Here is a 24453-nt window from a genome sequence, read left to right as displayed (position 1 = left end):
GAGGCACTAGGTTTTTTTTTTGTGTTTTTTTTTTTTTTGCTGAAAAGACAGGTTTAGGGTTCGTGTTCAGTTGCCATGTAAAACACCATTGTAAAGTTGAGTTTAGTGGTGGTCCTGTATCCAAAACCTCTAAATGAAGCTGGTGAGTAAAAGGATATATCATAAGCAGTATGCACAATGGTAACAACTACAAAAATAAGACCCAGGTCGTAACACAGAAAGGAATTATCCTTACACAGGTGTCCCTACCTGGGTTTGCAGCAGCATTTATACTGAATGAGAAGTGTGATGGCAAACATCACAGCACCCTGGATGGACATGGCACATAGGTTCTTCCCCACCATCTCCCAGCTCAGGGGGTCCTTAAAACGGTTTTCCCCTTGTAAGAAAGAAAAAAGACAGAAAGGACGAGTCAGTCAACACATGACTGAGCACTACCTCAAAAAGGAAGGAAAAAAGTTATCGCTTGTTATTTAAAAGTGCAGGTCGGTATCCAAAACCCTAAGGAAGTGCTCAGAGGTCTGTTTAGGTGAAACAACATCAAAACGAAACTGGCTTGCCAGCTGTGCCCTTTCCTTTTCACAGGCAGCCGAAAATATCTGTGTGAAAAGTTAATGGAAAGCTGGAACGTATCGCTCGCTGTTTGAAGTTGTTTTTTTTTAAGAGAGACAGACTCTTTTATGAAAACCTCCGAGTTCAGAATGCCACTTAGCCTCACATTAATCGCCATCACCTTTGTCTTTGAAGCAATAGCTGACATCATTTACAATTAATGGTGAAGCCTCTTTGGCTAATGAACATGGTAGGTAAAACTCTTGACAGCCTCCCTTCCTGGCACTCTTCGCTTCTCTTTTTTTTACCTTCTCTCTCTTTCATGTGCATCTTCCTCCCTCTCTCAGCCCCTCCAGCCCACGAGCAGGAGGGGAGGGTGGCAGCGGGGCAAGCGAGAGAACACTGAAAACGAAAGCGCTATCAGTCTCATTCTCTGGTAAATAGCCCCTCTCCACACAAGCCCTTTTAAGATGTGATTGCCTTTCTCTTCATGCCCTCCACCGCTGCCGCAAATGATTCCTCAAACCACTATTTCCTGCTCCATCTCTTGGCAGATAAGACTCCTCTCTGCTTCTTTCATGTGTCTCTTTGCCTCTCGAACCCCCAAATTTGCACCCCCCCCGTTCTTCTCCTATCACTCTTTCCTGTCTGAACCGAACGCAGAGTATAGTGAGCTGGAGGAGGGTTGGAAGTGTGGTTACCGGTCAAATAGTTCTCTCTCCCTCGAATAACTGAAAGCTAGTATTTGCAAATGAAATAGCAGAGTGACACTTCAAAGGATGGGGATGAGCGTCGGTATCACTTCGGGACATGCTGCGACCGGGAGTTGTTGTAGCGCAAGTCTGCAACAGTACGAAGACAACCTCATATCTGACTAAACAGATTTGTGGGAACACGGCTGATTTTTGCAATTCCCGGGGTAAACTGTGCTCGAAAATAGTCATGTCGGTGAAGTGCCGGCGACCTCTAAACCGGTGCACTGCTTTGAAATTTGAAGGTCAGCATGCAATTTTTTGTCATCTTCATGAATTACAGACCATTTTGTGCTTTCCTTACTCAACCCGATATGCCTTTGAAAAGTTTGGAAAAAAAATATGGGCAGCAGCCTCATTCTTACTGCAAGCGATGTCTGAGGCATGATGTCTTTATACATGTAGTATTGCTATTATTTTAGAATCCAAGTAGAAAATATGGTAGAAAACTTTTCACTGCTACTAACACATCCCTGGTTTGGAGAAAAAAAATTCTCCAAGTGCGGGCACAACCCAGAAGACAATTACATAAAATTAGGTTCCATTCATTGTATTAAATCTCTGGTAAAGTTTGCATGATACTAAATTAATAACCGAAACTGAATAATTCAAGAAAATGTCTTTAAAAAACAAATTGTACTTAAATTGATCCTTGTGGCATCTCAATGCCAGTGGAGAGCCACACAGGAGAGAGAATGGATGACATGGGACACGGGTCATTAGAGAGTCCAACATATATGACCTTAACACATATGCTGCAACCCACAACTTGTGCCTCCGAAAAGATTTAAACTGGACTAATAGCAATAATCATAATCATTAATTACAATGATCCCGCGACCCGAACTCGGATAAGCGGCTTGGATAACGAATTAACGAGTCATTTAGTTTAAAGCTAAAATCAAGTTTTCTCCACAAATCGTTCTATCTGCACCAAGAAGTCATGTTACGTCATACTAAATGGCATCTTGAGCATGGTTCGAGACACTCCCCAGTCTCCTTAAACTGCTGCGTTCATTTTTTGACCATTTAGGCCGAACACTGGAGCACCTGTTGGAAACAGCTCCAGCAGGAAAGAAGACTTAAATATGATGCTGATGTGGCTATGCTTCTGTTGGACAGTTAACACTGATGTCATTTCTGTACAGGGGAGAGCTGCTTTCTGCTGAGGTGAAAGTACACGGGCAAGAATGGCTGCTACACCTTGTTTGCTGATGCAACAGGTCTATTTCTTGCAGTCTCGTACACTGAACTATATCAGAGCACTGTTCTCCTGTAATACTGTATGCCTGTTCAACATAACAGTCATGTTGCCATAATGTCTCAAATGGATAATTATGTATTATTAATAAAGAAAAGCTGCGGAGCTTTAAGACTGAGTTGTAAAATCTTGTTTCGTATCTACCAATGGGTTGATTTCATTTGCTAATCTGTTCAAATTTTCCCTATCCATTTCTGAAAAAAGATTTTTTTGGGGGGGATTTCCCCCCCCCTTTTCCTCCCCAATTGTATCCAGCCAATTACCCCACTCTTCCAAGCTGTCCTGGTCGCTGCCCCACCCTCTCTGCCGATCCGGGGAGGGCTGCAGACTACCACATGCCTCCTCTGATACGTATCGAGTCGCCAGCCGGTTCTTTTCACCTGACAGTGAGGAGTTATGCCCGGGGGATGTAGCACATGGGAGGATCACGCTATTCCCCCCAGTCCCCCCCTCCACAAACAGGTGCCCCGACCGACGAGAAGAGGCGCCAGTGCAGCGACCAGGACCCATACCCACATCCGGCTCCCCACCCACAGACACAGCCGATCGTTTCTGTACGGACACCCGACCAAGCCAGGTATAACATGGGGATTCGAACTGGCAATCCCCGTGTTGGTATATTTGTGAATGTTGATAAATTTAAAATCTAATAAATAAAGCTAATTTTCATTCAAAGGATAACGTCACCTAAATCCAAAACGGTTCTTAAAACAAGGCGCGCTGCATGTAAAAGGAGTGCAACGAGATGCAAAAATGTTTTTCAGGAAAAATACCACTCTGAGTGAGGACTCGTTTCTACTAGACTCAAAATGTTAAGTCATTGTGGTGAATCAACTCACATCCCCTCAAGTTATAGTGTGATGGAAACCGAGGTGTCTTACCAAAGACGGTGAACAAGGTGGCCATCGCCTGATTCTTAGCCATGTCAATGAGGCCTCTGCCGAGACAGAAGTGTGGGAAGATCAGAAGCACTTGCTTCACTATGTCGTTGATGTGAGAGACATTCTGTTGGAGAAAATGCATATGTGTACACACACACACACACACACACACACACACACACACACACACACACACACACACACACACACACACACAAACAGCATTTAAAAAAATAAATTGGTGACTCAAAAAAACTGTGAAACACAGGAAGGAAAATGTGCTCCATTTGTGAACCCAGCGCCATCCCGACACAGAGAGAGCGCCCTGAAGGGGGATTTAGCCTGCAGAGGCACAAATCTGTCGACTGGCTTTGGGGAATCAGCTGGGCCGCAGGCGCCGGGAGACGGAGACGGGGCTTGTGGCGCTCCGACGCAAGCGTGAGTAATTAACACGCATCATGCCACTTTCATGAGGAGGAGGAGGAGGAGGAGGAGTGTGCGGTGTGTTGCTGTGAGACGGCAAACGGTATACGAAGCATCCGATCCGCGTGGCAGTTACTCCTGGAAAGTTTCTCTCTGAAGTGGCTTGAATGCGAGGGAACACGCCATGAAATGTAAGGGGCCACACACAAAACTGTGCTGATAAAGATTTAATGAGGTGAGGGGAAATCAATGCTTACAACCTTATCTTATCTGAAGGTAATAGGACAATACGAGGACAAGGAACATGAAGAGTGCAGAAGAGTAATATATGTATTCCTGAAATTTATATTTATCCAAAATATTATATTATATATTATATGTCTCCCTGCATGCTGCTCAGTGACTGCTGGAATAGGCTCCAGCATCCCTGCGACCCTGAGATCAGGATAAGCAGTTCAGATAATGGATGGAGGGATGGATAGATATAGATTTTATTATTATATAAACTACTACTACCACTACTTTCGGCTGCTCCCGTTAGGGGTCGCCACAGCGGATCATCCGTTTCCATCTCTTCCTGTCCTCTGCATCTTCCTGTCACACCAGCCACCTGCATGTCCTCCCTCACCACATCCATAAACCTCTTCTTTGGCCTTCCTCTTTTCCTCTTCCCTGGCAGCTCCATATTCAGCATCCTTCTCCCAATATACCCAGCACCTCTCATATATATTATATTATTATATAAATTATTATTATCATAATTATTATATTATAATCTTCATCATTATTTTTTTGGGGGGGGGGGTAATGGATGGCTGTGTGTGTGCTGTATGTGTGTATATGTGTAAGAAAAAAAATACATATGTATATGTATATAAATATGTGTGTGTGTGTGTGTGTGTGTGTGTAAAAACATCTATGAACCTATTAACATACTCCATATCTTCAATTTGCTTCTTTCCTTCTGTCTTGTGTGGTATGCAAATGAACAGGTACTTTACAAACAAACAGATGGACTCAAACACCCACACTACATTGTTTGTCTGACTGTGGATGGGTGTTTACTGGTTACACCTCTCCTTTCTCCTTTGTGTCCCTCCGTCCCTCTCTCCTGCCCGAGATGGCCAGGGAATGGGTGCCTGTTAAACCACACGAGCGCTAATTAATTTAAGACAACGAAGGAGCCCGTCACCGAGCGGGAAGACCGACTGGAATTTAAGCAAAGGAGGAGGGAAGGTAAGGACTGGTGGAGTTAGTGAACAAGAGAGAAGAAGAAGAGACAGAGATAGAGTGATGGAGATGGAACGAGAGAAAACACAGATATAATATGGCAACTTCTGGCTCGGCACGCTGCTCAAAAGCAAGCTCATGCATTATGCATGCTGCTTCATCTCGGCGTAGTCTTCAAAGCTCTTGCATACATGGAGGAATGAGGAAGACTATAAATTCATCATTTTACTTTTAGGCCAACCCAGGGCAAAGAGAAGGCGGGGGGGGGGGTAGGGCTGGTGGCGCTTGCAGGATATTCCTTAAAGCCGTGAGTGAGATTTACCATCACCCCTCTCTGTCGCGGGATTTATTCACAGGTACATGTAACTGCTCCACAACTTAATGGTTTTGGAGAGCGAGTTTTCCGCAGCTGAAGATGAATGTCACCATCACACAAACCTGTCGCCCTTAAAAAACATGATTTAAAGATGTAGCCCTGTCAGATATGTTCGCTGGATGTGTCCTGTTACCCCCGGTCAGAAATGTGAAAGAGATGAGTGTAAAGAGATACAGAGCAGAGAGCATATTGACTCAGGTGGTGTAAATAGTTTTTTTGTGCCTCAATTCATCTTATTTTACAATCTATTGATATAGATATACACTACAAAAAGGAAGAATCTTGTCTTTCAATGTTGATTCACTGTTGCACATAAGAGTTATTGGCGGATATTCAGGGCAAGGTCATAATCTGACCCCTTTCTAGCGTTTCTTCTTTGAGTACCGTATGCAGGATATAACTTGAATAAATATAGTATATAGTATATATACATATATACATATATAGCGTTTTTTTTTCTGAAACTGTCAATGGTGTTGCAAGTGCTCGACAAATGAGGAGCGGAATGTCAGCACGGACACAGGAAAAAAAGATTTTAATGCATATCAGTACAGGCCTGTTTCGTGCATCTCGCACTCATCAGCTGCTAATGTTTTATTCACAAAGAATCATACAGTCTACATTGTCCAGCGTCACGTTCCTAATTTTGGTTAGACAGCAACCAATCAGATGGGGAAACATTCAAATTATAACAACCAATGGGGTAGGTACCCCATTGGTTGTTATAATTTGAATTTGACAACGTAAACTGTATGATTCTTTGTGAATAAAACATTAGGGGCTGATGAGTGCAAGACGCACGAAACAGGCCTGTACTGCAATGTATTAAAATCTTTTTTCCTGTATCCATGTTGATATATATATATATGTGTGTGTGTGTGTGTGTGTGTGTGTGTGTGTGTGTGTGTGTGTGTGTGTGTGTGTGTATATATGTGTATATATGTGTGTATATATGTGTGTATATATGTATATATATGTGTGTGTGTATATATATGTATATATATGTGTGTATATATATGTATATATATATATTACACACACACACACACACACACACACACACACACACACACACACACACACATACATACATACATACATACATACATACATACATACATACTATACACACACACACACACACACACACACACACACACACACACATATATATATATATATGTTCAGCATGGGACCCAAGATTCTACAGGCCTTCTACAGAGGCACAACTGAGAGCGTCCTGACTGGATGCATCACCGCCCGGTATGGGAACTGTACTGCCCCAAACCGCAAAATGCTGCAGAGGGTTGTGCGGACGGCCCAGGACATCAGTGGATGCGAGCTTCCCTCCATCCAGGATGTTGGATGGATATAGTGTCAGCAAAGCCTGAAGGATTATCAGAGACCCCAGCCACCCCAACTATGGACTGTTCCAGCTGCAACTGTCAGGCAAGCGGTACCGCAGCCTCAAAACCCGGACCAGTAGGCTCCAGAACAGCTTTTTCCACCACGCAACTAGCCTTTTGAACAAAGAACATTAAAGACACCAAGCCTGTTGCTGTGATCTTCAGGGCTTGCTATTGCTGCTCCCATTAGGGGTCGCCACAGCAGATCATCAGTTTACACACACACACACACACACACACACACACACAAATATGCAAACAACTACACACACATACACATTTATTAAGGCTGGGCCCACACGTACACAGCACCTTACATACACCGCACACTATTTATTATTCATTCATTCATTATCTATGCCGCTTATCCCAACCAGGGTCGTGGGATGTTGGAGCCTATCCCAGCAGTCATTACTGCTTTTTTTAAATTTTATTTTATTGCTACTGTTGCTGCAATGTTGAGGAGCTGAAACATAAGAATTTTACTCTCTTATACTTGTATAATGGATGTAACAATAAAGGATCTTGAAAAAAAATGTTAGTTAGTGTTTTTACTTGTGAGTCATTGGTCTTTTTTCTCCGGCAAATATGGGAATGTGATGAAAAGGCCTCATTGATCATAATGTCAAAGCAAACCTTCAGATGTCCAGTCGCAAGTTCAACAATAATTCATCACTGTCATCATCTACATCTACACGCTTCCTCGAAGACATAAGGCTGCACCGCAACCACAAATCACGGCTAAGCCTGAATGCCACTTTCACTGTGGATAAAGGATACCGTTAAAGATCATGAAAAGAAAAAAAAATATCAACTCTCAGTTAATTTTCTACAAGATCAATTGCACTGATTAAGCAACAGCCATCTAGAAAAATTTTGCAGTTTTATTGCATCCAATCCTAATTCCATATCAGAGACCTTACACCAGGTAGAGAAGAACCAGTTCTGAAGTTCAAAACACAACTTTAACAGGTGTGGAAAAGGAAAAAAATCAGATAAATAAGCAATAAACCCAATGACCTTGCCTGAATAAAGCCAATCTGTCTGTAAGTGAGGAGATAGAAACTTTATTTGAGATCAATACGTGAAATAGCATTGACTGCGTTGCTCATCAGTGGATCTAAGAGGCGCTAAGTGCAACTGTGAAATGCTCGACAATTTTCCACCATCTTTTGTATAATGGGCCCATGAATCATTTTCCAAATGGTCGTGAAGGGGGGGGGGTGGTTTGAGTTTCTTGTCTGACCCATATTGGTGCTATTTTTTTCTTCTTTTTTAACTCTCCTGACACCAACTTTATCAACACCACTGGGAACCTCAGCGAGACGAGAGAGAGGCAAACATTTCGTTTGGCATTTTTGCTGGAACTGCAGATTATGGTCACGTTTGTGGAAGTCACTGTTCTGCTAAAATCACCGTCCTTAATCTCATTAGGGATTATGCATATGTGAACGCTCAATTTATTGTGTGGCTGTTTTACTATGCTTGGCACAGAATGGCTGGCTCGAAAACGGTGAGGATGTAGCCTGAGGGAAAACTATGGTGCTCTTAAGCCTGAACGACTCTGTTAAAAGGTGTGTGTGTATAACTGCAAATAAATATTCCGTAACACGTGAATTCATTTAAATATAATAAGAGCCAGTCTGAGATTGTGTAATTCTTGGAGACTTGGACAACGAAACATACACAATATCAAACTATTATGCTTTACACAAATTTAAAGCAGGTACAAGGAGTTCTGTGTTTTTGTTGACTTTGTGCACCCCGGTGGACAAAAGTGTTTGTTGTTTGTATCATTCATGTCACACAAGCATTGCCTCTTGTCATGAAGACCTACATTCACCTTCTGATGGTAGCGCGAACTCACGTTTGCAGCGGCCTCACCCAGTGCTGGTGTGGGAAGATGGCGGCATGAACTTAAGCTTGAGGCGGCCTCACCCAGTACCATCCATGTGGTGTCTGTCCACGTCTGCATCTAAGTGGTCTTTGTTTGATGACTGGGAGAGCTGGCGCTGGATCGGGTGGGAAAGCTTGGTCTGCTGCGCCCTGTGGGCCCAGGGACCACAGCCGTGCCCAAAAAGGAAGCACCAAGGGCGGTCTGACAGGATGCGGAAGCGGGGAAGGCTAAGCTAACTGGTAGCCCATGCATACTGGAAGTTCCGATAACACCAAGGGTGGTCTGGCGGCGGCCTCACCTGGTGTTGACTGTGGTGTTTTTGATGTCGTGTGGAGTGTGGGGAGGTGTGTTGAGGGTGTCTGGCTGAGAGAACTGGTGTTGGATCGGCTAGGGGAGCCTGGTCTGTTGCGTCCGGTGGACCAAAGGACCACGACCCTGCCTGGAGCTGCGCCCGAACAGGAAACACCGAGGGCGGTCTGACAGGACGCGGAAGCGGGGCAGGCTAAGCTGACTGCTAGCCTATGCAGACCGGCAGTTCCGACAGTCATCCTGATTGGCATTCACTCTTTTGGACGGTGAAAATTTTGTAGATTTTTTGTAGTTTGGATATATGTGATCTTGTAGTTGGGATATGTGTTTTGTTTTTGTGTTGCACTGCTATGGGCTGGGAGAAACGATGAAATGAAACGACAAATAATTCCTGATGGTTCATGTATTTGAGAAGAGTAAGAGATGTGGCGTTTTGGAATAACAGCTGTTTGCAAGACACACAGCCATGGGGTAATGCATCTGTGATTGTGGCTATGTGTCTATCCTGTCTGTATGCTGGAAATCGCTTTGTCAGAGTTTGCAGTAAATCCGATCTGGAGACAAACATTTGGAAGCATTACACAGAAATATCGTATGTTATCGCTGATGGTCTCATTTTTTGAAGTTGGTCATAGCAAGGCATCAAAACGAAGTTGAGATTGAAAAATAATCGGTGGAACACTCCTCACACACTCTTAAAAAATATCTTTGTTGTACTTGTTTTGGTGAAATATACACAATGTCATGTATCCGCTGGCCAGCACAACTTAGAATCCACACACACACACACACACACACACACACACACACACACACACACACACACACACACACACACACACACACACACACACACACACACATCCGAGGCAGGCTGGGATTGATACAATCCACAGGGAGCTGGATGCTCCTGGGGGGGAAAGTATCTCCCAGGCTGCCATTGGCCTCCAGATGAAAGTGGGACATGAAATCTCAACACTGCAGCTTCGCTTTTTTTACTTTTCTTCCCAACCTCTCTCTTGGACAAATGGCGTTATACCAAACAGGGCTCTGGACCCACGCTCAGCTTGAAAACACATAACATAATAAAGCCGGCAGCTTTGCTCTGGAGCTGCTCTGTTTAACTGCTGTCACCGTATAGGAGGCTATAAGTGACAGTACCTAAGTGAGGCAGTTACAGAACAGTGAAATAAGATTGAGCTGTCAGAAGTGGGATGTAGTCTGTATTGGCTAATGGGCAAAAACTTGGATTTAAGGACAATATTAACCATTTTGTATAGCGTCTGTTGTCTTTATGCATGCTGTCATGTCATTGTAATAGGGAACACTTGGAAAAGCTGGAGCGCGGGTGTCCGGGTGGCGTGGCGGTCTGTTTCGTTGCCTTGCAACACGGGGGTCGATGGTTCGAATCTCCGTGTTACCTCCGGCTTGGTTGGTCATCCCTACAGACACAATTGTATTGCTGTGTCTTGGGGTGGGAAGCTGGATCGCTGCACTAGCGCCTCCTCTGGTCGGTCGGGGCGCCTGTTCAGGGGGAGGGGGAACTGGGGGGAATAGCAGGATCCTCCCACGTGCTACGCCCCCCTGGTGAAACTCCTCACTGTCAGGTGAGAAGAAGCGGCTGGCCACTCCACATGTATCGGAGGAGGCATGTGGTAGTCTGCAGCCCTCCCCGGATCGGCAGCGGGGGGGAGCGGCGACCGGGACGGCTCAGTCAGCGGGGTAATTGGCCAACTGCAATTGGGGTGAAAAAGGGGGGAAAAATCCAAAAAAAAAATAAAGAAAGAAAAGCTGGAGCGCTGCAACACCCCAACCTACTCTTGACTTGCCTGATTCACCTTTGACAGACTTTCTGCTTGACGGACGAGCTGGTAGGGTTCGCTTATCAGCGGCAAAATCACCCGGTATTTAAGGATTTCTCTTCGACCCGCTGGTCTGTTATGTGATATTTTGTGAAGAAAATAAAAGGCGACCTTTGAAACACGCTCACCAGCGCCATCGAGCACACGGAGAAATGCGTGGTGAGCTCTTCCAGTAAACTGGCGGCGGGTGGCACAGCGCCCATAAAGATATCACCGTCTTTATGATTAAAACGATGATCTCAATAAACAGAAGCAGATGAAAGGGGAAGGTACAAAAAACAAAAACAAAATGGCTGCCGTGACTTTGACAGGAGCGACGCCGGAACACAAATCACTGATGGACGTCGAGGATAATCAAATCACCATGCAAATGAGCACACCTCCTTATGAGCCGAGTAAACATCCCGTCCCGACACGGAGCACCGCCGGAGGACACGTCGACTCGGAGACGGCCATGTTCAGGGGACACGGTGTGCCGCGACAATGTTACCGAGGCCACCTTACGCTACAGCTGCCGTGTTGGAGCAGAAGTGTGGGAGACATTGTGATGAGGTAGAGTTAGATGGCGCCCTCCTAGATGACGGTTGTCAAAAAATGACTGACCGGTGTTTTTCAGTCTAAAACTAAACTACAAATTCAAAGCATAGGAGGCGTTGCCGCATAGAAAATCCACAATTTGACAGTACGAATGCCCTTAACAACCCTATTTAGAGATATTTGGTCCGGTAACAAACAACCTATGTTACCAATCATTTACACTACACCTGTAAGCAAATGGACAGCTGATAAAAAAAAGGTGTGTGTTCTCATGAAGAAAAAAAAAGTGCTAATTTCTCTTTTGACTGAAAATGTGATTTAAATAAATCGCATCAAACTTAAAATGACTGAAAGTCACAATCTTCTCCTCCCTTTTTTCTTACCCGGCTCTGCTTTTTATTATTTTTGCTTTTCTTTTTTTCCCAGTGTCTTTGTCTTTTAAATCCCTGAAGACTGGCACAGCTACCAGTGAAAATGAACACTTGCCGAGAGATGGATGAGGGAAATTCTCTGAAGACACGACTCTCGCCAAACAATTAATCATTAGAGAAACCAGGAAAAAATAACATCTTTGAAAAATCATCGACGGGGTGAAACAAAATTAAATACCGCAGGTGGATTCACACTCCACCCACATGCACATATTCGGAGGCGCCCTGGAAACACAAAACGTTGCTCTAGGGTTCAAGTCAATTACCCGTTACTGCGAATGCTTGCTAGTTTTCATTTGCACATGGCTGTCAGAGGTGTTTGTCTGCATCGCCCAGTCTGAATGTGCCGTATAAGATATGCAAGCCAGGGTCTATGTCTGTGAGCGAGCGGGTGTGCCCGCTGTCTATCTTCCAACATGAGTGAGCATTTACGCCCCCAGGGTGTGTAGGAATTGGTCACGTACGTCATCGTCGAAGAGCTCCATGACAAAGGTGGCCACGCTGCCGTTAATGCCGATGAAGAGGTTGATGCAGGTCAGCACCACGTAGGCTGTGCTGGGCACGCTGAAGATGAAGGAGGCAGGATACATCATCGGAGTGATGGACCACCTAGAAAAAAAAAAACACAATAGACTGTCACAAAGTGAAGCGTCTGCCGTTACTTATTACCTTGCCCACTTTGAAAGTAATTATTTGTGTTGTCATTAAGGACGATACTTCCTGCAATTCCCTTGCATTGTCTTGCCATGTTCCTTGTTATACTGGGTTAAAGGTAACAATGGAGATATACATACACTGTGTGTCATAGGGGCGTGAGGTTTTTCTTCCGATTCTTAATTTAATTTCTCTTTTGTCAGCTGTAATTCTGATCATGTGGTTCTCTCAGTGAACTTGAAATGTCTTCATTCTACAGAAGGAGCCACAAGCGCACACTAAATATACCGGAGGACGTTGCTCATGAAACCACTCACCCGTACATCACAAGCAGCAGAACCAAAGCCGGCAGGTTCGGAGGGGAGACGTAGGCTTTTTGTTGGAAGCAGAGGAAGATCACGATCACAATCAAACACGGGACGATGTAGTTACACTGCCAAAACAACAAATAAATAAATAAACAACAGGTTTCTCTTTACGCTGGGCTGAGTGGTGGATCATGTGTTATTAGATCACCATCAGGCCGTTGGTGAGAAGCCACAACAAAACTGTGTTTTCGACATTTGTTTTTCATCACTTAGAAAAGAAAGGATGTGTAATTATAAAATCAATGGAGGACTTTTTAATTTGACCCCCTCCCCCCAATTAATTCTTCATCCAATCAGTAAAAAGCAGAGAAATATCACCTCTCCTTTACAAGGCAGATAGTCTGTCAGTGACGTGTTGCACTGAAGACAAAAAGCTATGGCATTGACATTTTGAAAACAGGAGACCAATGAGATATTTCGATGCTGGCGAGGTGAAGATGTCAAGATTTTCCACCATACAACTCAACCAAACCCAATCCATTTTATTTTCAGCCATTCTGATCCCAGCCAACCAGTAGCAAAAGATAATGCTGCAAGTTGTTGGTCGAAAAGGAAAATTAAAATTCTACCGAGCATTTTTAAATTAACACAAAAGAACAGCATTTGTTTTTCTTCCATAATCCCAAACAAGAAAAAAACTTGCAGATAAAATATTAATCTAAAAAAAAAAAAGACAAGTTGAATTCCAACGTCCTTCTGTCTGTCTGTCTGTGCATTTTGCTTGCATAGATGTGGCTCTGAATGTTAAATCGTGTGTATATATATACGTATATATATATTTATATACATACACACACACACACACATATATATATATATACATAAATAAAACACACCAGGGCATACTGAAGGCCCTGTTGCTACCATTTAGAATATATTTGAGATGCCTGCCTCCAAAAACAGTAACAGAAGTTTGAAGTTGTAGGTCTGTTGAGGGGAAGCATCAGCACCACAGGCAGCAGCCATGATAGTTGGAGGTCCGAAAAATTATCTATGATTTTCCATCAGTTTTCCAAAAAATTAATACAATGCTCGGTCACTGTACTACACCCAACATGATTTGTATAACAAAGTTGTTTTTTAATGAAATACATAAAATAAATCGAAATAAAAGTCAGTTCTATCAACAGGTGTTTTCAATAGGTTTTCAATGGAAACAGACTCTCTCTGTCAATTGTCTTGCAACAGAAACCAAGGGGCAGGGGAGACGGGCCGGACTTGACAAGGGGTTAACTGACTCTTATCTGTCTGTTTCTGGATTGTGGGAGAGCATGCAAACTTCTTTCAGGAGAGCTGGAATAAAGATAGAATCCTTTTGTAGTGAGATAAACAGTGCTAATCACCAAGCCACTATGCAAAACAACAACAACAATAACAAAAAAACAAAAACAAAAAATGTTTATGGGAAGAAGTTTCCAACCTCGTTCAAAATTATAACTTCTATTTGGTGTCTGGTATCGGCACGGTGGATGGAGGAGTAATGCTACGCAGGAGGCTTGAGGTTAAAATCATTTGGCTGCATAGTAACATTTCTCCTCGACTCAAGCAACATTTGTCCACTATAAGGCACACTATTCCTATTCTTTAACATAGATGCCTACTGCTTACTTCCATTAGGCCTAAGGGAAACTGCCAATACCATACCGCTTCACTTCCTCGTTCATTAAAAGTAAGCTTGTTGAGCATAAATAACAGGGGCAGCCGGCGTCGATAGTGTTCTTCATCAGCCAATAGCGGTTACCTGGGTACGAGGTTTGCCAAGCAAGCGGTGTCGATGGTGTATTATCCACTATAAATGATTCTTTCAATACTTGGGTGGGGAAAAAAACCTTCGAAATAGTTGAAGATTACACACAGAACTAGGGTAAAATGATGCAAAGGTCTTGAAATTTAAGATGGACAATTCCCAACGGCAAAAGTTCCAAGCAACATCATGCTGTGTGTGTTTGCTTCACACACACACACACACACACACACACACACACACACACACACACACACACACACACACACACACACACACACACACACGCGTACCAAATATCGCTTCATTCTACTTCGTTTTTTGGCAGAAGTCAGATTTGTACATCCGTCGCTGGTGCACAGCAGGTAAAGAAGTAAAGAAGATGGGCTGTGTACCCCCTTCAGCAAGGATAATTTAAACGGTGATGGAAGGGGTTACCTACCATGTCCCAAGCAAAGTTGGCCACCCAGTAGACAGCTGGATTGACACCGCTGACAAACTGCAGATGCTTGGCTTTGTTAACTCGCTCCTGGATGAGGAAGAGGACGAAACTGGCGGGGATGAAGGACATGGCAAAAATAACACAGATGGACACCACCAAGTCTGTAGAGGTTGTGGCCCTGTGATTGGACAGAGAACAGCAAACAGGATGTACAATAGAAGAGATTTTTATGTTAGCATGTCACATTGAAAGTAAATGTCAAAGTTATAGGCCAACTAAGAGTATGTCAAGGAAAACAAAGTCATTCTCTTTCAAATTCATAGTCATTTACTTTTTTTCCCCCAACCACTACCAATCAGTAACACTTCCTGATATTTATCAGTGTCATTATGCTTCCAAAAAGCTGGAATATGACATACAGCCCACATAAGGGATATCACTTTGTTCTGCAAAATCCAGTTTTGCCTCGAATGAATCTTGTTAGCACAGGAGGTAAGGTGAAATGTGGAAGATGATATTTAACATGCTGTACTGATGCCTACTTGCTGACCTTGTGGCTAGATTTGTTGACTTGTACTAACAACAACAACAATAATAATAATAATAATAATAATAAAAATCAGAGTTGGATTCTCTATTGAGAATTATTGTTGAATTCTTCTGGTTTTATTTTCATCATTTGTTGTTTTATTTATGCTTGGTCATTTTTTTCTTTAATTTTTATAGTAATGATAAAAATAAATTATATTCTAAATAAATTATATTATGAAACCCAACAACACTTCGTTTCAAACCCCTTTACGACTTAATTCTATGACAATCAAATAGGCAATTGTATATTAACGTGCAAAACGACTGTACATTTAATTTCCAGTATTGGCGCATTGGTTAAAAATGAAGAAGGTCTGACGAAGGAGGTATGTCCCTAAATGAAGTTACATTTTTCCTTCCTTCCTCTTGCAAGGGGCTGACCTTTACTTCCTGGCGATAACTCTCCATTTATATCACTTTAGCTTCACAAATGTCCTTGCTCCCTCAGCCCAATTACGGCAATGACTGAAACTGTGGTATATACGTATTTCATTAACCCTCACCATCATCCACTCTCTCCTGGCCCGGGATAATCTCTCGCAGGTCTTCATACCAAGTAATTAGCATATCAAATAAGTTAGTCTGTGTGGCTACACGACTGCGTTTATTTGCTCCAAATAGACACAATTAGGACATATAAACATAAAATCATTTACCACAGTGGGCGCCACCCAATATTTCAACAGGTTTCAAGTAGCTGAGTATTCTTGCTCTGCAGGCAGATAGTTTAAGGGGACAAAATGGCTAATGAGCTAACCTTGAACATTTGAAGCTGGCTAATTGCTGAGAGGAGGAGGACAAGCAACCTGCTAATGAGCTAATAATGGAACAGCAGGAAAGTGGCCCAGCTGGGGGGGGGGGGTTATGTGCCGCTTTCTTCTGGAAACACAGCATGCTCACGACAAGTTCTGGAATGAGGGACAGGCTCAAAACTACTAGGGCGCATCTTGGTCCTGCAATTTATACCTGCTAGGTTTACCAGAGGTTAATTTTTACACCATGTAACCTGTGAGACACGATTTATTTCATCTTCATATCCACGTACCCAAATAACTGCATGGCACAAAGAAAAAAAAAACTGAATTGACTTCACTTGACAATAAGGAAGGCTTAGACTGTATGATGAAATTATTCATTCTTGAGCCTCAGGTAAGACTCTTAGCAACGTTTTTTTTTTTTTTTACTATAATGCAGTATAAGCCAATGAAGCATTCTGAGGAAAGTAAATGTGGAAGAGGTTGGCAGATTAGCCTCGTACGAATCCCTTTTGTGAGAAATTACAGTAGTCCAGTGGCTGAAAGACAGAGGAACACCACCATAGAGGCTGTTTAAGGGAGCAACAGGTTTTTTCCATCTAGAAAAATAAACAGCAGCAAATCCTTTGAAAATTAAAAGAACAGTATATCACTTGCAATGGGGTGGAAATAATAAATCGACTTGAGGTCAGAAGCAAAGCTATTATTTCTCAGCAGCTGGAGAATAATATCGGCATTTCGTCAGTAAAATCCTGAATTATCTTTATTTACAATCTTTGAAAGAAAATCAAACCAGATTTAATGTTATTCACTGTATTACTTATGATATTGGAAAAAATGTAACTCTCTTACAAAGCTGCCATAGCCATCAGAGGGTCGAGGCTTTAATTATCTCCGTCAGGCAGCAGCCTGGAAGGGATTATGCATTTGGTCGTGTGTGTGTGTGTGTGTGTGTGTGTGTCTGTGACTAATCTCACAAACTACTGGACCCATCAGCCTAATTTTACTTTTTTTGTGCATAGTTATGAATTTATGGTGAAGAACCTCTTGTGTGGTTGCAGTGATTAAAACTCTTGGAAAACATGTGCCCTCACTATCGCCACTCACACTCTTCACTCACTTTCAAGCTCACTTGACCAACGCTATTTCCGTCACTGCCTGATCTGAGTCAACCATGCACATGCGCAACCCGCATCTACAGCTGAGTCAGATTGGGCAGCGATAGTGTCAAAACCAAAACATTATGTATTCGGGTCTGAGTATTGAAAGTAAACGAGAAGTCGGTCATATTTTGCAAATCATTCACTGCTAATCTCAGCACAGGAGAGCTGGAGGAACACTGGATGAACCAAAAATAATGTGCCTTATACACCTTGAGTCTCCAATGTTAAAAAACTTCGCTATAAAGATACAATTTTAATGAGTCCCATCTGAAAATCATCTCAGTAGCTACAATAAAACATTGGGAGACCCACAGACCCTTGGTTCTACACAATCCAGAGCTGCGGCGGACCCTCTGCAGCATCAACACATGGAAAGCAGTGGGGCTTGATGGTGTACAAGGGCATGCTGACCAGCTAGCAGAGGTATTCATGCACATTTTCAACCTCTCTCTATCCTTATGCACAGTCCTTGCATGCCTCAAATCTAGCACCATCGTGCCCGTCCCCAAAAAACCTGTGGTAACCTATCCCAATGACTATCGGCCAGTCACTCTCACCCCGTCATTTCAAAATGCTTTGAACGACTGGTATTCACCCACATCAAACTCCCTGCTGATCTAGACCACCGTCCCTGCTGATCTAAACCAACACCATTTTGCCTACTGGGCAAACAGATCAACTGAGGACACCATCTGTGTGGCTCGTGGCTCTAAATACAGCCCTCTCACCTGGAAAGACCCAACACCTATGTCAGGATGCTCTTTGCTGATTACAGCTCGGCGTTTAACAGCATCATACCAAACAAGCTCGTTGACAAACTCCACAAACTAGGACTAACGCCCTCCATATGCAATTGGATACTGGACTTCCTCATCAGCCGCCCCCAGACTGTAACACTGGGCAAGCACACATCCTCCACCTTCATCCTGAGCACCGGCATCCCCCAGCGTTGTGCGCTGAGCCCCCTCCTTTATGCACTGTTCACACATGACTGCCACCCCATCCACAACTCAAACATTATTTTTAAGTTTTCGGATGATACGACAGTCATCGGGCTCATATCAGACAACGACAAAGCAGCATACAGGAAGGAGGTTCAGAACCAGACAACATGGTGTGCCAACAACAACCTGGTCTTAAACACTGAAAAGACCAAGGAGATAATCGTGGACTTTAGGACCTCAAATAAGATCACACACAGCCCTGTCCACATCAACATGGAGGCTGTGGAGAGTCTCCAGCTCTAGGTTCCTGAGAGTCACCATCACAGAGGAACTCTCCTGGGCTGACAACACCTCAGCAGTGCAACTAAGTAACTAACTTGTTGTAAGGCACAACAACGCCTTTATTTTCTGAGAAGGTTAAGGAGAGCTAACCTCGCCCAAAAACTGTTTGCCAACTTTTATAGATACTCCATCGAGAGCATCCTAACAAACTGCATGACAGCCTAGTACAGCAGCTGCACCAAAGCTGACAAAAAAGCCCTCCAGGGTGTTGTGGAAGCAGCACAGGACATTGTTGTCATTGAGCTGCCTTCACTAGAACGTCTTCACAGCATTCACTGTGTGAGGAGGGCTAAGAACATCATAAAAGATATTACACACCCTGGACACCATCTGTTTCTGCCCCTCCCATCAAATAGGCTCTTCAGATCAATCTGCACACACACAAAGAGACTGAAAAACTGCTTCTTTCCATAAGCTGTGGCACTGATGAACTCAGACATCTCCTCAGTCCAACCAGAGATATGTGCTGCCACCATTGGGCACGTGCAATATTTGCAATATTTACTCACATGTCACTTTAAGCCACTTCATATCTGTCCACCACACCTTTACTGCATTTTTGTTGATGTTTTTGCACCTCATAAGTTGTATTTTATCATTAACTGTATTGTATTTTATACCTCATGCTTGTATTGTTTAGTCACTGTACTTTTTATTGCTGATATTTTGTATTTCTTACCTCTTTACGTACGCACCATTTTGAGGTTGACACACCTGCAATTACGTTGTGCTTGGCACAATGGCACAATGACAATTAAGTTCTTCTTGATTCTTCTTCTTGAGTAACGTGAACTCAGCTTAAGAGAGGTTACTCCCTCCATTCTCAAACTGTTCTCAAAGGACAATGAGACACTAAACTGCCATTATTCAAAATCTTTACTTTCATAAGAGTGTCATCTGAAAGCTGGGTCAATCTTATAGGCAGCCTAATTACTAACTTAAAATTTCGATTCTATATCTATCTAATTACTCGGGTATCGATGTATCCACTGGAAGACATTAAGGTACACACTATGACTATTAATCCCTCCAACTTCTACCAAGAAACAGAAGGCCTTTTGTAACTTTTAGAGGTTAGACAGTTATATTGACTTTACCCTTTAGATTGTTAACCTTCAATACTTCTGGGTAGATGGAAATTTCATTTTCCGATATGGACCTCACTGACTCTGATGGCACCAGCACGACACTGAAGCAACCTTGCTACCATGCTCCTGTGACACGTGGTTCACCCACCGGGCAGTTATAATGACTACCACTATAAAGTTTGAGCACCCAAATTATAAACTTTTTCTTTTTTACATGCTTTTTAACATATGCTCCCCTATCCCTCCCCTCTCCTTTCAACGCAGTTACACAACAGTGAGTAAGGATCTGAATCTGAAAATCCCAGTTAATAAATTGTGGCCACCACAGAGAGGGTAAGAAAGAAAAGGAAATTAATCCTGAATCGCTGAGTGGGAGGCCGTCATAATTATCCCCCAACCTAACCCTTGCAGCGCAGCCTCTCCATCCAACTCTGGCCTGTTGTCAGCACCTGGTCCCAACATAAAAGCCTGATAAGGGGGAGCATGGAATAAAACTGCTCCTGCAGCATGATTGGTGGTAACCGCTCAGTTGCTCGACATTTGTGGGTTTATAAAGATATGGTGTTATGGCAAGTCAATTCTAATATTGCAACTTGTCTACCATTGAAACTGCTGATCAAGTTGAGGCTCGATAGGAACTGAACTCAAAACAGAAACAAGTCAGTCAACATATTAATGCTGAAATCCATCTAGGATGTTTCTCCATTAATAAATAGTTATTTTATCTATCTGGAGCATGGAGTAAGGTTACATAATACTAACTGGCATCTTTCCCATGGTTGGAGAAACTCTCCATATAATCCTGTTGAATTCTTTGACTGAGTAGGACAAACACTGGTGCAGCAGCAAACACATTCCTACTCAAACAAGAAACAGGATTAAAACGTAATGACCATGTTGTGATGCTTCTGTTGGATCATCTACTGTTTCTACAATCAGCATTACAGTAGATCAGTGTTCCCATCTATTTTGTAACATCAGACTGGCTTTATTAGCTTTGGTCTGAGGATGCCATTTTTACAAGGGTGGGAACTGTTTACTGCTGAGCTGACAGCACACAAGCAACAATGGCTGCTCACCTTGTTTGTATTTCTCGAGGCCAGAAGGAGGAACAGATCGGGAAAATCATATATCCATCCATCCATCCATCCATCCATCCATCCATCCATCCATCCATCCATCCATCCATTACCCAAACCGCTTATCCTACTCAGGGTCACACGGGATGCTGGACAAGACCCAGCAGTCATTGAAAATCATATATTTCAACTTTAAATCACATGCACGCATGCCCCCCCCCCCACCACACACACACACACACACACAGGTACAGGTACACTGGAAGCAGGTGGAACCATGTGGGATGGACTACTGTAAATGGTAGCTGTAATTCTGACTGGTGGCTACTCCGTTGCCAACCCACGGGACAGCTAGAGACAAAACACAGTATACCTCTGCATGGGGCTCCCATGGGCCAGCATGCGTGTCTGCTGGCCCAGGCAAATCCCTAATCTATCTGCCTTGTTTTGTTTTTTTTTTTTTTTTTTGGGGGGGGTTGTCCTTCATCGATCTGTTCTCTTTTCTCCATACGTCTGCATCCTCTCACCTCACTTTCTCTCCCCCTCTTCATCTCCCACGCTCTTCCTCTAACCATCTCACACCCTTCTCAGTCAATCAATCACTGAAACGTTACTTATATAGCATATTTCATATATTCAAGTATAATACAATGAACTTCACATTGAAAGTGTGTGAAAGTGTACAGATAAAAAGGTAATGGTAAAGTCAACGTCAGAGTATAGAAGTAAAATTAAAAAATAAACTCCATTAAAAGAGTGAGGAGGATATATAAGAGTAAAAAACAGTTCGGCAGGATCGATTCAACTCTCACCTTCGGTGCCAATTTCCATCACTTCTCCCTTGTCTCTCATTTCATACTGCACTGCATCCCCGTCCCTTCTCACCTACACCATCCCACCGCCACCCCACCGTGCCAAATCCCTGGTCGACAGGGCTAACTTACAGGGCCATATATGACAGCTGCTCCTTGGTGAGGTTGAGTGGATGGCTGGAGACGGAGATGCCATACTGGCGGGGATCCTGGCCTGCCGGCAGGTTGCCCCTCAGAACAGCGTTATTAGCCACACTGAGGAAGGACAGGACTGCATGCCATGCCTGGTTGTAGAACCACACCTGTGAGGGAGGAAATACGATGTTAGCTATCCATGCTATGAGAATCGGGGGGGAAAGGTGTGGCCCGTGTTTGTGCTGATTTTGTCACTTTCAGATGTGGACCAAGGTGAGGTGTAATGTCCTGAAATGCGCAAACTGTTGACGTGCAACACAAGTTCTCTGAACATTCTGGTATTTTGAATTACTCCACTTAAAGTATATTGCTATTGTGTGTATAGCCATTATTTATACTGACAATGAGAAGATAAAACAGGGTTACATTATCTCTTGCATATTTTTTGCACATTTTTGAGGGCAACAGATAATAAGGACAAGCAATTGAGTCAACCAACGTTTCTATTAACAACAAAAACAGTGATTATGCTCACATCGTGTCATGAAGTACAACGGGAAGCAAAACCAACTACAGCATAAAACAGTAAAGATGCAACTGTTAGGCATTATAGCTCATTTTCTTTTTGATGCATGTGGTTCTCTCCACCTACGGCTGCTGGGTTGCAGAAAAAGAGGAACGTTTGAGAGTGAGAATGGGAGTGAGAGAGTCCTCCCTGCTGATGGTGCAGCAATAATTAGGAGTGTTGGAGGTTGTGGTACCCCTCCAGCGTAAGCCTAAGATAACACTGCGTGGCAGAGGATGGTGTGAAGAAATTCGACTGTACGCTCGCCATCTGCCAGTCTGCCTAACTGTCTTTCTGTCTCTCCCTCCCATTTTTCAGGAGCAAAAGTAAATTGCTGTTGGGATGGTACAACACCTTCTCATTAAGTGTGTTCGATGTTCCCACAGAACCATTTTTTCCTTCTCTCTTTGGTGGCTTTGAAGGGGGCTGCTGCTGCCAAATCACGAATATGAGGTATTTTGATATAACATATAAAGAGATGGTAAATTATACTTCTACATCTGCTATTGGTTTGACAAGGAGAAAAAAAAGAAATGGATGGATTTCATGGTTAGCCCTGTTTCGAGAGCCAAAGGAGGAAAAAAAAAACAGTAAAAGGCAAACAACACAAGCTCTAATGAGGTGTCGGCAAACAGAATATCATACTAATCAATTATATCGACATTTCAACACACACACTTGGATGATCTGCTGTGGCGAACCCTAACAGGAGCAGCCGTAAGTAGTAGTATTAGCAGTAGTAGTAATAAACACACAAAGTTGTGGTCGAGTAAATTGACTCAAGTTACACCAAAACACCCCCCCTCCCCAATTGTATCCGTGCCATTACCCCACTCTTCCGAGCCGTCCCGATTGCTGCTCCACCCCATCTGCCGATCCGGGGATGGCTGCAGACTACCACATGCCTCCTTCGATACATGTGGAGTCGACAGCCGCTTCTTTTCACCTGACAGTGACGAGTTTTGCCAGGGGGACGTCGCGCATGGGAGGATCACGCTATTCCCTCCAGTTCCCCCTCCCCCCTGAACAGGCACCCCGACCGACCAGAGGAGGCACTAGTGCAGCGACCAAGACACATACCCACATCCAGCTTTGCACCCGCAGACATGGCCAATTGTGTCTGTGGGGACACCCAACAAAGCCGGGGGTAATACGGGGATTCAAACCAGCGATCCCCGTGTTGGTAGGCAACGCAATAGACCGCCATGCCACCCGGATGCCCACACCTGACATTTTTTGGTCACGCCATTACATGTGTGGAGACCAGGTTAAACCATTACAGCCAGTAGCCTAAAACTAATTGAAGAGATTGCATTGGGATGCATGTGTTCGTGAATGTTCAGATAATTAGCCCTGGCGTAGTGACATTAGGCTATTTTGACTGTAAAATTGTGTGTAGAGAATGCTCAGTACACTTCTTGGGGGGAAGCAACACTGTAACCTCAGTGTTAAAACTCTGGGCACAAATACATTCAATATGAAACAAATGTATTCATTCATTGCATCACAAGGCATTGTAACTCATGCAGCGGCTCCATGAATCATCAGAAACCCCTGCTTGTGAGTAAAATCAACTTCCTGATCCTCCTCCACACCATTTTCCTCTCAGGAGTATCAAGATGTAAAAATACTTCCCTAACCCAATTTTGCTTCTTTATTTGCATTCCCCTTTCAAGAATGAAACAAATAAAAAATATAATCAGTGTTGGTTTTTCACTTATGATTGCATGACATCTCCTGGGAAATCCCATCTCACTGATATCTGTACTCAGTAAAAAAAAAAAAAAAAAAATATTTACCTGGATAAAAAAGTAAACCAATACAGACATGTGGTAGAGATAGAACGAGACAGTG

At 43.3% G+C, this 24453-nt stretch overlaps 1 protein-coding gene across 1 annotated transcript in view; it reads right to left on the bottom strand.

Annotated features, from left to right (window-relative positions):
• The window catches only part of LOC130130640 (phospholipid-transporting ATPase ABCA1-like), a 302901-nt gene that overhangs the window by 76654 nt on the left and 201794 nt on the right, over positions 1-24453 (bottom strand). The window contains exons 35-40 of the mRNA XM_056300397.1: positions 22032-22201; positions 15126-15303; positions 12889-13004; positions 12382-12526; positions 3447-3570; positions 250-379 (exon numbers count right to left, since the gene is read on the bottom strand). Of these exons, the coding sequence (XP_056156372.1) occupies positions 250-379; positions 3447-3570; positions 12382-12526; positions 12889-13004; positions 15126-15303; positions 22032-22201 (863 nt within the window). The remainder of the gene's footprint in view (positions 1-249; positions 380-3446; positions 3571-12381; positions 12527-12888; positions 13005-15125; positions 15304-22031; positions 22202-24453) is intronic.

The sequence above is a fragment of the Lampris incognitus genome, chromosome 20 (assembly GCF_029633865.1).
Source record: "Lampris incognitus isolate fLamInc1 chromosome 20, fLamInc1.hap2, whole genome shotgun sequence".
NCBI lineage: Eukaryota > Metazoa > Chordata > Actinopteri > Lampriformes > Lampridae > Lampris > Lampris incognitus.
This window is presented reverse-complemented; position numbering and strand designations above follow the sequence as displayed.